At 45.2% G+C, this 15,573-nt stretch overlaps 1 protein-coding gene across 1 annotated transcript in view; it reads left to right on the forward strand.

Annotated features, from left to right (window-relative positions):
* Nucleotides 1-15,573, forward strand: part of WWC3 (WWC family member 3) — a gene marked incomplete at its 5' end in the record, with an annotated part of 1,141,234 nt that overhangs the window by 760,014 nt on the left and 365,647 nt on the right. Inside the window, one exon of the mRNA XM_069639076.1 lies at nucleotides 12,380-12,469. Within this exon, the coding sequence (XP_069495177.1) occupies nucleotides 12,380-12,469 (90 nt within the window). The remainder of the gene's footprint in view (nucleotides 1-12,379; nucleotides 12,470-15,573) is intronic.

Raw genomic sequence — 15,573 nt, forward strand, 5'->3', positions numbered from 1 at the left:
TATCTAATGGATGGAAGCAAGCTTGTGGTAATTTGACCCATATAGATACGGATTTGGGTGAACACTCCCCATTACTCTTTACCTTGACCATGGCCCTCCCTGGTATTCAAGTAAGACCAGAGTATATGGGTCTCTCAATGATAAAACAAGGGAGAGGAGTCAGTTGGAATATTAATACTGTTAAGAGATTTAATACCCTCATCTTAGAACATCTGACCTCTCTCCTTTGGGGGAATCTCTAATATTATGATGTCTTGTGCCTATAAAATTAGTAAGGTGGGGGGATACTCTGCACATAAACTTGAGAACATCAGCTAGGGTTCTAGAATTTAGAATTCTAAACTTATAAAACTTAGGGACTTGACGACTCTTAAGAAATATGCTTGATCATTTTATGAGTCGCAGGCATTGAAGAAGATGATCATCTTGAGACACAAAAATGTGGTGAAGTCATTGAAGATGGACCAATACTTGAAAGTCCACCAGCAGATGAGGGAAAGTTTATGTAAGGGCATGGATGGAAAATTTTGGGCGACTGTTTATAAAACCTTAACTCCTTTTAAGGACAGACTTGACTGTCCTATCCAAGCTGAGGCCTGGTGTACCTATTATACGAACAAATTTGCACTGCCTGCAAAATTTGCTATGGGGCCAGACATGGATTTGGGGTCTCCGGTGAAGGGAGGCTGCTCTTGGGACCTTGAAGATATTATTTGGACTATCAACAAACTTAAGCCGTCCAGTGCGCCAGACCCGGACGGAATTCCACCCTTTGTTATCAAGGCGGCACCTGAGATATGGGCGATTTTATTGAAACCCATATTTGATTACATCTTTGAGACCCACATAGTCCCGGAATCTTGGGTGCAATGTATCATTGTGCCCATATACAAAAAGGGTGACGTTCTAAATCCGAGAAATTATAGACCTATGGCGCACATAGATGCGGCTAGTAAGGTCTTTGGCATCCTGCTCCTAAGAGACCTTAATAAAGTGGTAAGGGATAATTCATATCTTAGTAAATTTTAAGTTGGTTTCAGAGAAGAGCTGGGAACCAACTTGAATGGTACAATTTTGGCACATATAAGGGATTCTGTACATCAGTCCAATATAGGAGAGGTCTTTATAGCATTATTAGACCTCGCAAATGCATTTGACAGGGTTATTAGAGCGAGGCTATGGTCAAAGATGTTGGCCATGAAAAAGGCCATGGCTGTTCTCTACACAAACACTTCCATGAGGATTTGTTTGACCATGGAAAGGTGCCTTGTTGGGGTAATTGCCACATATGTGGGGGTCAAGCACGGCTGTTCGCTCACGCCAATTCTCTTCAACTTATATGTGTGCGATGTGGCAGGGTCCTTCCATTGCACCGGCCAGGTTGGGGAACTTGGCAATCGAGTGGATGGCCTTTGCAGACGACTTTATCCTACTGGACCGCACCTCGCACGGCCTTAGGAGAAAGATGCATCTTTTTTATCAATATGCAGTTGCCAATAACCTCCTGCCGAAAGCATCAAAATCCTGGATGTTGGTATTTTTGAAAAAAAGAATGGTCCAGTATGGGAGATGAATCGGTGGAACAGGTTCAGGCCGTCACATATTTGGGCTACAATCTCACAAATAGGGCCAGTTTAGAAATGTGGAAACAGAGCCTCGATGAGAAGGCGGGTAAACTTAAATCCCAAATGAAATTTTTGAAAGCTAGGGTGTGTAAATTTTCATTGTTACATTTAAGGCGATTTTATCTCGCCAAATGTGAGCCCATTTTTCTTTATGGCCTGGACATCTGTACCCATGACATGAGTTTGATTCTTAACACTATCCAGGGGAAGCTCTGGAAAGAACTTCTTTGCTTATCTATGGCAGTCCCCAATGCAGTTATCCGTCAAGAGCTCTGCTTTATATCCCTTAAAGCTAGATACCTTTTGGAAACCACTTTCTGTGCTTAGAAAAATAAGCGACCCAACAAATACACTATATGAAACTAAGTGAGATTGCTAGAACCCACTCTGTTCTGCTCCAAAATGACTTAATTACTAAACTCTCTTAGTTTATCTACAGAGGATCTTGTACAACGTCCAGGATTGGTGAAGTTTCTATTTAGGGCAGATTGGGTGGAAACGGCTGACTGTGTGGACTCTTACTCTACTTATAAAGAGTATGCACATTTTGGTCACGCTAGGGAATTTGTGCCCCTTTACCTGCAACGGTTCCCATGTGATAGGGCCAGATACCGTCTCTTGAGAGGACGCAGCAACTGGGTGCATAAAGGATCGCCGGGATTGGGTTCACTTGACTTTCATTGTCGCTTCTGTGGAGACCATACACTTAAGCACTTAGTACTTTCTTGCCCCTATTTTGAGCCTGAACATGTCTTGAGCCTTAAATATAGATTTGACAAAGATTCAAAATTGTCTATATCTTTTTTGGAGCAGATGTATGCGGGGCCTAAATATATCCTTAATTGTGGCATTGAATACGTTCTTGCAAGGTATTACTGATGAATTGGAAAAAATGAACTCGGCTGTGTAATGTTCTTTTCTGACTTTTATACAAACTCTGCTTATATGATTTAGGTAGTATCACTTTAGTCACGATGAATTTTTGTCTTTTGTGTATCATATATGATTGGTTTTGGAGATAATGTTTTCTATAATGTTTTTCTACTCTTCATATGTTTAAGGTTTTTTTATCTAAACACGCAACAATAAAAAAGACCCTTTTCCCCGCTCTCATGTATTTTTCTGTGGTTTGGACTCTGTGTTTCTTTTGACTTTGGAGTCTGACAAACGCCATAGGCATCATCTTTACATTGTGGCACACAGTACCCTCAGTGCAGTGGCACATGGAAGTCTCTTAGATTTCCCAAAGGTTTAAATATACTTCTCTTGGATAACAACTGTTTCCAAGAGCAGTGAAGTGAAATTGACTTTTCATACATTTTGTAACTTTCTAGACCCAGCACACCCTATCTTACATTAGGGTGCTGGAGGGGTTACTTAGTAGCCCCTTTGTCTAGTTTTTCATGCAACAATTTTATGTTACCCTTTCTACAATTAATGGCTGGTGGCAGTGGTTTACTTTTTACTACCATTGTGTGTTTTTACCGCGGGCTGCATTCACGGCTGCAGTAAGGCACCCATGGGTGCCCATTTTGTCAAAATGGCCCCGGTCGTCTCTTTCGCCATTTCTTGTTGTTAAGGTCCTTCTTGAGATTTACTCTGCGTGCCAAACCAGGTTTGGTTCCTTAATTAATTTTGTCATTGGCGGGATTCATGAGTGAAGCCCGCCTCTGGCTCCAGAGTTTCTGGCAGGGGCAGGAAGTGAGGAAGGTGCCCGAAAACTCTGTGCTTAATCCCTTTGGCTACAGTAATGCACCCAAAGGTGATTGGCCGGCTGACTGTCCTTGGAGGACAGCCACTCTGCTGTGTGATTGACAACTAGGCTGGAATGAATGGGAGAAACTTGCATCAAAGGCAAGGCTTTTTGGCTTGGAAGGCTTGGAGCCGACTACTGGACGAAGGAATCCGAAGAAGAACTTCGAAGCGATTCCTGCTGCAACTCCTGGGCCATTGGTTTGCCCGGTGAAGCCCTGCTGCTGTGCTGAAGCTCTGAAGTCGCCTCGATTAGAGAAGCCCTGCAAGGGCGACTTCTCCCCTTGAGTTGGTGGGACCAATCATCCCCAAAGTGAACTCATCTGAACATCCTCACAGAGCTGTACTTCTGCTGCTGGAACTGACGTGCCTGAGAGAGGAACAGATTGAGTGCATCGCTTTTAAGTCAGACCCGAGCTTCTGGAAGATCCTCGGGACTCCCAGCAAGCAGGACTGACCAAGCCTGAGCCACCTCAACATAGTGCTGGACTTCAGATGCGAGGAAAGTCCTGTCATGCCGCCGAGTTCCTGGCGTCTATGGAGCCGCTGGCGACGCGGAACTTAGTCCCGTCCGCCAGCAGCTTTCTGTCACGCCCCCGATTTCCTGGTTTCACTTTCCTTCTTTCTCATTGGTTGAGCGCTCCGCGGCCCAGTGTTTTAACCAGCCACTACCGGGTCACGGACGCGTCGCAACGCTTCCGGTTTCGTCCCGTTAGCCCTGAGTTGCTTGCTCGCTGTTGCTCTCTACCTTGGTTACTCGTTTTCCGCCGGTTGGGTCCTCGCGCCCAGTCCGGCTCCCTTTCTGCTCATCCTTCGTTCCTCTGCTGTTTCTGCCTGCCCTTCTCTCACTCCCTTTGCTTGCCTCACTCGCCCGCATCCTCTGCTCTCCTTCCAACTTGCTTACCCTCCATCCTTCCCATCTTCACTTACCGCTCTTCTTTCTCTTGACTGTTCCGCTTGCTCCTTCCTTCTGTATCCTTCTTCCTCTCGCTCTGCTCCGTCTCTTCTGTGTACCAGTTCCCTGCTGCTTTGTCCATTGGATTTGCTCTCGCCTACCACTCGGATAAGTTTGCTGTGACCTTCCCGTGTACCAGTCTCCTCCCTGTTCCCCCGGACTGCCTTTACTAACTGTTTTGTTACCTCCTCTTCTTGCCTCCCGTGTACCAGTTCCTCGCACCGCTTATTGGAATGCCTGTGTCCCTGGGGGTTCACTTCCACGTGTTTCCTCCAGACACTTTCTACCAGCACTCACCCTACAAGGATTCCTGGTTCCACTCCTCCAAAGCACCCGGCGATCGCACAGGGGTTTTTTGTGCCTAAGGGCTTTTTCCCCCTCCTGGTCGTTCCCGGGGGAGGGGCACCTTGGTCTCCCTTCTTGGTGGGCACGGTGGCTTCCTCCCGGGGTCGTCCCTATCTACATAAAAAAAGGTGTGATCACGAAGAAAGGAAAATGAGGGTTCTTGGAAGGAAGAAGAATGTGAGGAGTCGGGGGAGATCTTGGAATCTACACTGTCGGACGAAGATATCACCGACCCCCGGTGACAAGTCCATAGTGCTAGCCGAGAACCACGGTGGTGCTGTTTGCTGAGACGCGCAGAGCTGAAACCGCGAAGTGCCGCTGAATTGAAGTTTGCCCTTTGCTGCTGCTGACCTTCCCATTGCAGTGCAGGAGTCCTCAGACGTCCTCCCTCTTGTACCCAGGACTGAGGCCCAGGAACAACGGGATATGCAGAGCTGTACAGGAACAGAAGCCAGCTGGAACCATTTCTTTGAACCAAAGGTACTTTAAAACTAAGGGGACTTGCCTCTTGTTGGGTAACCTTACTTGTTCTCAGTTGAGACTTGTCTTGGTTGCTTTTGTAGAGTTGCTTGCAGCTTTACCCTTACAAGCCTCCCAGTGTGTGGCCCTACATTGATTCTAGTTGTTCTACAAAGACTTCTAATACACTGTGCAAGACTTTTACTTACAAGAAGTGCTTCAGTTCATCTAGACTTGTGCTCAATTAACATTGGCTGGCCTGGCTCCCCTGAATGACTATTCTAATCTGACTTTGTGTTTTACCTTCCTTCCAGGAAAGGGTTACATTACTTTGCATTGGGGTTCAAAAGTACTTCACTGCTTAAGAATATTTGTGTGATCTGTTGTCTTAGTCTTTAACCCTTTGCTTTGACACCAATCTCAGTATTTCTCTAAATGTACCAGTGATATATTAATGTCCACAGTGTCCTAGTTATTTAAGTCACCTCGGGGTGTAGGAATACTCTGTGCCACATCCAAAATGGGTACTTGCTGATTTAGAGAAACCAAGAGTGTGTATTTGGAAGTGAATTTGTTTACTTATATAGTGCCCATTCCGAAGAAGGCTTATTCAACCAACTGTTTAATACATTAATAATTGTTAAATCAAGTAACCTTGAGTGTAAGAGTTTATTTGCATACTTGTCACTGTAGACCTCTCTGTAAGAACACTACTGCTCACATTGACCCCTCTTGAGATAAGCCTGGCTGCTCAGCCACACTACCAACCTGTGTAGTACAGACTTATACCAAATGTTGTGTTCCTATTGCCAGGATGTCAAGGTTGCTGCAGTCTCCCAAAGGGTACTGCACACAATCTTGCCTAACAGCTACTAATGAGGTAAACCCTGCTGGACTGACCATATTTCCCGGAGTGCCAGCTGCTCTTAAACATGGCCAATGCCACCTCACCGGACACACAGCACCAGAGATGCCTGCTCCCAAAAGCAACCCTGCAAGCTGCGGATTGGCCACAGCTCACTAATAACTATGGTATCCTGGGGAGCCGGCAGGTGAAGCTGGACCACTCCAAAGGCCCTTCACAAGTCCTTCTTTCCCAGCTTGGCCCTGTCAGACCATGAAAGGCTGCCAGGTAAATTAGCACCCACAGTACATGATTATACGCCCATTCAGCGTTAAAATGACATTTTCATTGCATACTGACTTTCCTCACTATTCCGAAATCCCACCCTCCTCTCACCTTGCTCTGTCCAGTCCAGACTGCATCACCCACGCGGCCCCTTTTGTGTTCTAAAAAACATCACATCGAGACCTTGGCCAAAAGTGACACGTGCAGTATATTGTTGCTTTGCATTGGCTATGCTAGGTGTGTAAGCCTCGCATCACGTGCTACTCAGCCCCCACTCGGCATAGCAATGAATTTGTTTTGTAGAGACAAACGCTTGTAATGTGTCCATATACCCGACTCCCCACTAGGCTCATACAGTAAAGCATTCCATGCCCAAGCTCATATCCGGCACACCCTCCACGGCTGTTCATACCGCTGATCCAGCTGACCCTTCTGAGCAGCTCACTGCCACCGGTCCGGACTTCCTCAAGCAACAAAACAGCTCTACCTTGCATGTCACTGCAAACTCACAGCAAGAGCTCAACCACCTGCAATAGGCCAACTCTCAACCTAACTTCTAATGTCCACATTCTGCCCAATTTGTGCAACGCCTCCAGTACTTCTGAGTGGCGCTACCTGCGATACCACAACCACTGTCACCTGCGTGGCTTCGCAACTAAACCATACAGTTGTGCCACAATCTTGTTCTTGTCCTATCCCTGCACAGGGCTCCTCTGCCTGCCATCAGAAGTGCCACCTCATTGGTACACATCTCCAAGCGCAGTAAATCTCAAATGAACCTCACAGATACAACTTTGAAGGGAGCACTAGTTAATGCAAGCTCCATCCTACCCCATTCCCTGGACATCTCAGACCTTATCACATCAAATAACCTTGACCTACTAGCCATCTCTGAAACGTAGCTGCATGGGGTTTGCCGCATCTTTCCATAGCCATTCCCCCTAAATATACCCTGTACCGTAAAAACAGAGCGGATACTATAGGTTGGGGTGTTGCCCCTATAGCTAGAGTTTCCCTCCCTATTCGAGAAATTAGTAACTCCATCCCCTACAGGAAAACTATTGTTCACTAAGTTAACGCTCTCACACACCGCCATGTTAACCATTCATCTGGTCTATCATGCACCAGGCAAACTCCTCTCCTTCGAAGAGGATATCCTGCACCTTCTTTCTAGCAATTACATACCTTCATCAAAAACTACTTCAACTTGGGTTTTAAAGATGAGGCGGACAAGAACGCCTTTAGCTAGCTCCATTAAGGCGCTTGGCTTTACACAATTTATCCATCGTCCTACGCACTCTGAGGGCCGTATCTTCGATTGGCTAGCGGACCTGAACTGCAACATAACGGTCACATCCAATCTGCCCAGCCTTTGGTCTGATATTTAATTCAATATACCAGCGTCAAATCCCTACTCCACTATGGCAAGGCCTTTCCCCCCTACACTAACATGGAGCTCCCGCAACATAACCTCTACCCACATCTTGCCATTGTTAGACAATTTCACAACCTCACAGGCATTTGCCAGTGACCCTGCCGCCCTTGTAGATATCTACAACCTAACACTTAAACAGGCTATCAATACTGTGGTGCCCTTGCCCAATGGAAGGCCAAACCTTTATTGCATCTTAACTCTCATTTCTCTGTTGACCTCAAAGCCTTCAGTGTGAAAAAACAGGAGGTCGAAACTAATTGGAGGAACAATCCCTCAGAGTCTAATAAAGACCACTTCTATTCCACAGCAAAGGCGTAGGAGCAGGCGATACTCCAATTGAAAAGCTCCACCTACAATTCAATAATCGCCAATGCTGTATGAAGCTCACAGGAGCTGTTCGCGATTTTGCTTGAGCCCGAATCTCCTGTACTTCCCCCAACCAACTGCACCAAAGACAGCACTTGGTGCGCCACCATTCAAAATGCCCCATTAGATCAAATTGCTATGCTTCTTTGATTAGCTGCCTTTGAGTAGTTGCGTTCCAGACTCCTCCATCCTCTGCCTAAACCCCACCCTTCTTCAACTTCAAATTGGTCTCGGAAATCGAAGTCACCCAGATCATCAAAGGCCTTAAACTTTCCCTATGCCAAGGGGATGTCTGCCCAGCAGCAGTTATCAAGGACTGTGCTGTTGCACTTGCACCAGTTATCTTCTCCCTCATTAACGCCTCGTTCACCACTGGGTCTGTGCCAACCAGCCTAAAGGACGCGTGGGACATACCATTGCTAAAACAAAAACGAACAAACCTATACTCGGCCTACCCACCGAACTACCACCACCGTCCCATTCCTTCTCAAAATCCTGGATTGTGTGGCCTACCTCCTGATCCAGGCATACCTTGAATCTAACAATCTCCTAGGTGTGCGCCAATCCGGCTTCCGACCAGGCCATGGCACAGAATCTGCATTACTGGATTTAAAAAACCAATCGGACAAAATTCAAGATAACAGCGACATAGCCCTTCTCCTGCTGCTGGACTTGTTGGTGGTCTTTGACCTCATGGAGCACCAGATTCTGGGCCTGATCACGACCTCGGCGGTAACCCTTAAATCTGGCGGTAGCACTATTACCGCCGGATTTAAGGGTCCGCCAAATCAGGGCTTTGGCGGATTTCGCCCCAGCTCTTGGCTTGGGGGAAATCTGCCAAAAATTTGCGCTATTACCGCCGGCGGGAAATCCGCCGGCGGTAAGAGCGTGAATTTTCCCCATTGAGCCCAATGGGGAAAATGGGGAATGGGGCATTCCAGAATGGGCTCAATGGGGAATGGGGACTTCCAAGTCCGCCCAGCTCGTGATCCCGCGCTATTAGCGCCGGGGGCTATGGCGGTCGCGCTAATAGCCCCCACGCTAATAGCATTAGCGTTACCGCCGAGGTCGTGATCAGGCCCTCTGTGTCAACACCTCTCTTCGGTAGCTCATTTCTCTGCTGAAGCTATTGCCTAGTTCTCCTCCTTTCTGACCCACAGATCTGAGGGGCGGAAGGATCGCTCAGTGGCAACACGTTTGTCTTGGAAGCTAGACAACGCGGTGCAACACAGGTTCGAATCCAGGTCCCACACTTATAAACCACTCGCTGGTATTAAGCACGTTTATGAATGAATAATAAAATAAAATATAAATGAGGTTTCTCACCCATCGCATCACCCCTCCAGCCCCATCCCCTGTCGCCTGCGGCGTCCCTCAAGGCTCTTGTGTCTCAGCTACCCTTTATGATATGTTTACCAAACCCATATTCAACCTCTAAAATGACTTGGGCATATCATACACACACTATGTGGATTATACTCCAATCCTCTTGCCCCTCACCAGAAACTACTTCACTGAAATCACGTCAGTCTACCAAACTATCCAGGCCAGGATGGCCTCTAACCTGTTATGTCTCAACGATGATGAGGCTGAAATTCTTCTGGTTGGCTCTGAAACCTCGCTCAGCAAACTTGAACAAGCCTGCAAATCCTTCACCATCCACTTCCCCACCATCTCAGTATCTGGGGATGGTAAGACCTGTCCTTTTCTAGGCAGGTCATTGCCATTGCTTCATCTGCTGCATACACTACCAAGCTAATTAATGCTTGCAGACCCTTCCCATCTACTGACTGCCACTTCACCATTGCTCGCATTGGCTTCAGACTGGGTTAATATAATGGCTTATTCGCAGCTACCTGCGCTCGAAACATCAACAAACTGCGGTCATACAGAACAATTCTCTTAGGGCTGCACTGAACATCCCAAAGCCTGAGCGTGTTTCAGCCGCCAGAAGAAGTGCGCATTGGCTACCAATTCAAGAGCGCATTATCTTCAAAACTCTAGCCATTACCCACAAATGCCTTTCAAACACTTTCCCTAGGTATCTCTCGTAAAAACTTTAAAAAAAACGCAGCCTGAAAGCCCCACCCGCTCCTCCCACATTCACTGTATTATCACCCCAAGAGTCGGACTAAAGATGTCATGGGGGGGTGAGTTTTCCGGTCATTGCCTCCAAGAACTGGAACGCTCCACCACTGGATCTAAGAGCAAACAATCATACTGGGATTTCCGTAAACATCTTAAGACACTGTTGTCCACTAAGGACGCTTCCCCTGCTGATTCTATATTCTAAAGTCCATGATTTAAGTGTATACTGTCACACATGTTTTATGTTATGTAACCTGCTCCTTGATTCATCTGGGTTTACAGCGCTTTAGATATACATGCATAAATAAAGACAAAAAAACAAGATTTGCATTTGTTACAGTCATCAAGTACATGTTAATCTCTCATTCCCCATTGGCAATCACCTATATGGGAACCTAAATGCAATATATATTAGTAGGCCCTATTTATTTTGTATATCACCCCGTGGCCATCCTAAGTACAGCCCTCTACGAATGACCTAATTGTACAATGAGCGGAGAATAACATGTCCTGATTGGCTAGGGTTCTAGATGTAGCATTTATTAAAATGACCACTCCTTATTGGACAAGACCAGTTCATGCAACTTTTGATGTGCACTACCAACAAAACGACGGATCATGTAGGGGGTGTGAATAGTGAAGTCAGCGAGTTAGACAAAGCAATATCCGCTCCCATGAGCTTAACAAATTTGGCAATCCAGACAGTTCCCATGCCTTGTAACAGTAGGCCCTGCAACTTTTTGTGCAACTTCCATTTTGAAACCTGTTGCTATCCCTAGCACGCTCTCTTCGGCTATCTCTTGGGAACCAAGTGACTTTATTAAAAATTTGCCTGACGCTGCACTCTTTAAAAATATATTTCTCATATTTATTCATACTGCCAAGCAATTCTATTGCAGGCGTAGTTCAAAGACTTCCTAGGGGGGGTAGTATAATCCAGAGCTGATTTGAAGCTTTGTCAATGTCTCTACTCAAGGCTTTGTTTACATCAAAATGTCTTTCAGAGCTATTGCACTTAATTATCAACAAGAACACACTTGATATTCTATATTTCACTAAGTTCCTGGGAACTGCTGTGCCTTGGAACAATAATTACGTGCTACAACTCCTTCCTTCAGGGACCTTAGCCTGCTGAACATTTTTCTGGGGGAATCAGAAACACTTGTTGTGGGGAAGCAGGACATTTTATTAATTAAATGGTAGGACAGACTCAGATCTGTGGCCTAGTGCTTTGACTGGCAGAAATCTACAATGCTAACAGGGCCTAGTTCAAAATGGCAGGACTCTGGCTAATGTGACAAGAAGCTGCTATGCTATGAAAGCAAATACCATCTTTTGCTGCCTTAAATTTCACTGTGTACTAGCTAGCCGAGTGCTTGCTAGAATGTGTCTAGAATGTGGGTGAACTAAATCCAATGCACCAATGACCTAGAGTGCTGCAAATATTACCATAATACTGACACTACCTTTATCCTAAAATAATCACTGCAGCTTATACTTGCTTCCATGTTTAGAGTGCTGCACCTGCATTCCAGCACATCCCTTGTTTAAGGCTCTCCAATTGACAGAAGAGCACCTGTCGAAATCCCAGCGAGACCACCAAAGCAATTGCAGAGTAGCCACCTCCAACTCTGCCTTGCTCCACCCATCTGAGGGTTTTGTTATTTAAACAGGTATTCATTTCTCCTGAACCCGTAGGTGGTGTCTTTTGGAGTTTGGCAGGGCAATAGTCACCATTTTAGGGGCAACCTGTCCATAATGCTCAGAGGAGTCTGGGATTTGAGATAAATCTTGCTTCAAATGGGTTTGTTGTGCCAACTTTAAGCTCATGGATGTCTGAGCATTGTGTTCTGTCATGAAATGTCCTTCAGGACTGCATGGTTTGAGAGAACCTGTTTTTCAATCTAAAATTTCTTTCAACTCCAGAATCCAGTGGGATTGTTGCAGGATTCTAAAATGTCTTTTCACACTGGTTAGTTCGACCTAGTTTGTCACATGTTTATAGACTGGTCTTGCTCAAAGATTTGTGTAACTGAACACACCAAGCACCATTTTGTTGGTATTACCAGCAGCTTTGGCACAAAGATGGTGGATGTATGTGAGAATAGTAACTTGTCTCATAACGAACAACCAGAGTTAATTCTAATAGAAATCAAAGTGCAAAACATTTATATTTATTCATATGTTTCAGAATGACCTCTTGCCTTTTCTTTATTTTTCGATAGGCTATTGCTGCAAGAAAAACAGAACTGTCTTCTCAAGCACCTGGAAGAGGCTACCCGTCTATCTTCTTATTTACACTCCCAGCTAAAAAGGTTAGTCTTGTTTTCTTCTATGACACAACAGTATTAACTTGTTGGTTTCCCCCGTCGGTTGGAGCTGCCCGCGGACAGGGCACGTGGAAAAGATACTTTTTTTTTTTTTTAACAGGTAGAGCAAGTACCTTATCCTCAGGAAGGTTTAGATTTTAGTATCATTGTGTTGTGGCAGTAACTAGGATGTTAGCAAAACAGAAAAAAATAACGTGACTTCACCTTATTTAAGGCTGGTGCTCTCAGTTGGCCCTTGTCAGGGCTACACAGGTGAATTAATTGTTTTCGAAGTTTTTTTTTCCTTTTTTCAAAGTAAAAAATACAAAAAATCAGTAAGAAATTTCACGAGGGAAATGTTTAATTCACATTTCTAATTTCCGTGTCTAATATTTAACTTTTATGTAGTGAGGCAACCAGTAACTACGTAGGTCAGCTTATTTGTAAGTACATATGCCAATGCATTTCGGTCTGACCATCTTCAGGGCTGTACTCAAATCATATTCAATATCATTGCTAAACAGTTGTAAAATGTAGGACAATGCATCATATTACAATAAGAATGTAAATCACATACCCCAAGTAGGTCCGGATTATGTAGTAGTTAAGGAAAAGAAAAACAAAAGGAATGATGTCAGCAAAGCTCAACATTTTGAAAAACAAGTGCTTCTAACGTGTGAATCTAAATAATCTGTACCTTCCGTGCTGATGAATTCCTCGCGGCTACATGTAAAAAAAATCATGTGTCCAACGCTCCTGTTAGGCAAAAGCAAAGACTATCAGAGCCCTTCTATGTGATGGATGTCTCTTCTACATGTTAAGCAGAGGGGTCGCTTACCTGTTCGCTTACTCGCGTTCTGGACAGAGGCGCATTAGTGGTGAAGCAAAATGCGCGCGAGTGCAGACGCATTACTAAACTCCCATGGAAACGGGGGCGGGGCGACGGACAGCAGCACGAACGCCGCCTCACGTACACCTCAGGCCCCACCTCTCCGTGGCGTCACGGAAGGGCGGGGTTGTCACCATGGGAACCCGCAATGCTAAGTAGACCACGTGCGTGTGCGTAGATGCTGTCAAAATAAAAACAAATGGAATGAAGCGTATGATAGTGGTTTGATGAAAACAACCGCCTCTATCTATATTAGGGTGTGTGAATGCGTAACGGGGAGCTGATTAAGCTCATCAGCGATTCCCTCTTACTCTTCATATTCGGATGACGGAGGTTCACACTATTGTTGTCCTACAGTTAACATGGATACTGAATCATTGTATTCAATTTACTCGAAGAATCTGATTGGAAAATCTAATTAAGGATAACGAAAGTCTCGCATTTGTTTAAATAAAACCAAAATATACATCACATCTGAATATCATGTAATCAACAGTACATAATGCAAGTTCCAAATGCTCATGTTTGGAAAATACATGTGTTCTCCTCTGAATCAGAGGAAGCACATGTAGTTGATCTCTTTATTGATTCCTTTTGGTGTCAAGGAGCTCAGTCTGTCGATCCAGAACGTCTCACGTTGATTGTCTTTTTTGCAAATCTTCATGTTTCCCTCTTCTTTGGACTCTTTCTAAGATTACAAATTTGATGTGTGCCAAGTTGTGCTGTTTGTTCTGCCAATGTCTGGCCCCTGCTGAGCTTGCAGTCTTATTCCTGAGGCAGGATCTGTGCTCGTTCCACCTTACCTTTGCTGTGCACTGTGTTTGGCCTACATAATACAGACCACATGGGCATTTGATCCCATAGATAATCCCTGGTGTATCACAAGTTGCATAACATCCAAGTTTAATCTTCTCTCCGGGGTATGGATGGTTCACTGATTCTCCTTTCATAATGTAGCTGCAATTACTGCAATTCCGGCATGGGAATTTTCCTATGCGGTCCGTATTTCTCTTCTTCTGTGGTGGTCTGGCGTGGACTAATCTGTTTTTTAGGTTTGCACTTTGTTGGTAAGCAAAAGTAGGAATTTCTTTGAACAAGTGCTCAACCCTTTTGTCGCATGTTAGTGTTCCAATTTTTCTTAATGATTGCTTTAGTTCGATTGCTCTGGCATGAGTACTTAGATACAAAAACCAGTAGTAGTGTGGTGTCATTTTTTTTGCTTGAGTATTCATATGTAAACTGTATCCGTGGGTCTATGTTGTTGAGCTAGCCAAAAAATTCAAGGAGTCACGTTTCTGTGTTTTTCCAAATCCCTAAAATGTCATCAATGTAAAGACTAAGCTTCCATCAACCTACCCTGATTACATTTTTTACTCAAGCCCAGAACAACTAAGAAAGGGCTTCCTTTCATCAGCTTCCTAGATCCCCTCGTATACTCCCCTGCCAGGTATTTAGCCACAATGTCTTATTCTTCCATATGCTTTGAATGGATTACCTGGTATACTTCCCTGCCAGAAATCCCTTTCTGGGGTCTTGTAGATCCCCCTGGTATACTTGTCTGCCAGGTATCACTCCCCCAAAAGCTCACTGCCTGATGCACTTCTTTCACCGGGACTACTTCTTCACTGTCTTTCAATCTAGCACAGTTGTATTACTTCACTGTGCTACTTCACTGTGCTTCTTCATTGGCTTGAGGTACTACTTGTTCTAAATTTCCCCACATTGACATCTCATACATGGGGACTTGTTCAAGTTATGCCTTTGAATATGTTCATCAGGGTTTATTTGCTTGCTCCAGCTTTCCCAGTATAGACATCTCATACACAAGGACTTGTGCAAGTTCTGCCTTTGTACTTTAGTTGGTGGGTATTCAAAAGTTCTTATTTGCTTACATGCCTGTCAGAATGCCCTGGGTCCCCAATAGTTCTGGGCAGGCGCACCAGTGTTTTAAAGCATTCCGAAGCGTGGCACTCTGCTGCGAAGGAACTTTCCTTCTGGGACGGCTTCTCTCGCACTGCAGACCCTTCTCCCAGTACTCCTGACCGCTCCACGCTCTCCCGCCAGCAAGACTACTGCGTCGGGCACGACCGGAGCTCCGGTAGTTATGCTGCTGCTGGTACTCGCACAGTGCCTGCTGCATCTCTCTTGGCCTCGCACCACGCCGGTAAGTCTTTGCGAGCATCCGTCTGTAAATGCATGCGTTCTCCAGCAAAGTCCTTCC

The sequence above is a fragment of the Ambystoma mexicanum genome, chromosome 7q (genome assembly GCF_040938575.1).
Source record: "Ambystoma mexicanum isolate Mex_15411 chromosome 7q, UKY_AmexF1_1, whole genome shotgun sequence".
Lineage (NCBI taxonomy): Eukaryota > Metazoa > Chordata > Amphibia > Caudata > Ambystomatidae > Ambystoma > Ambystoma mexicanum.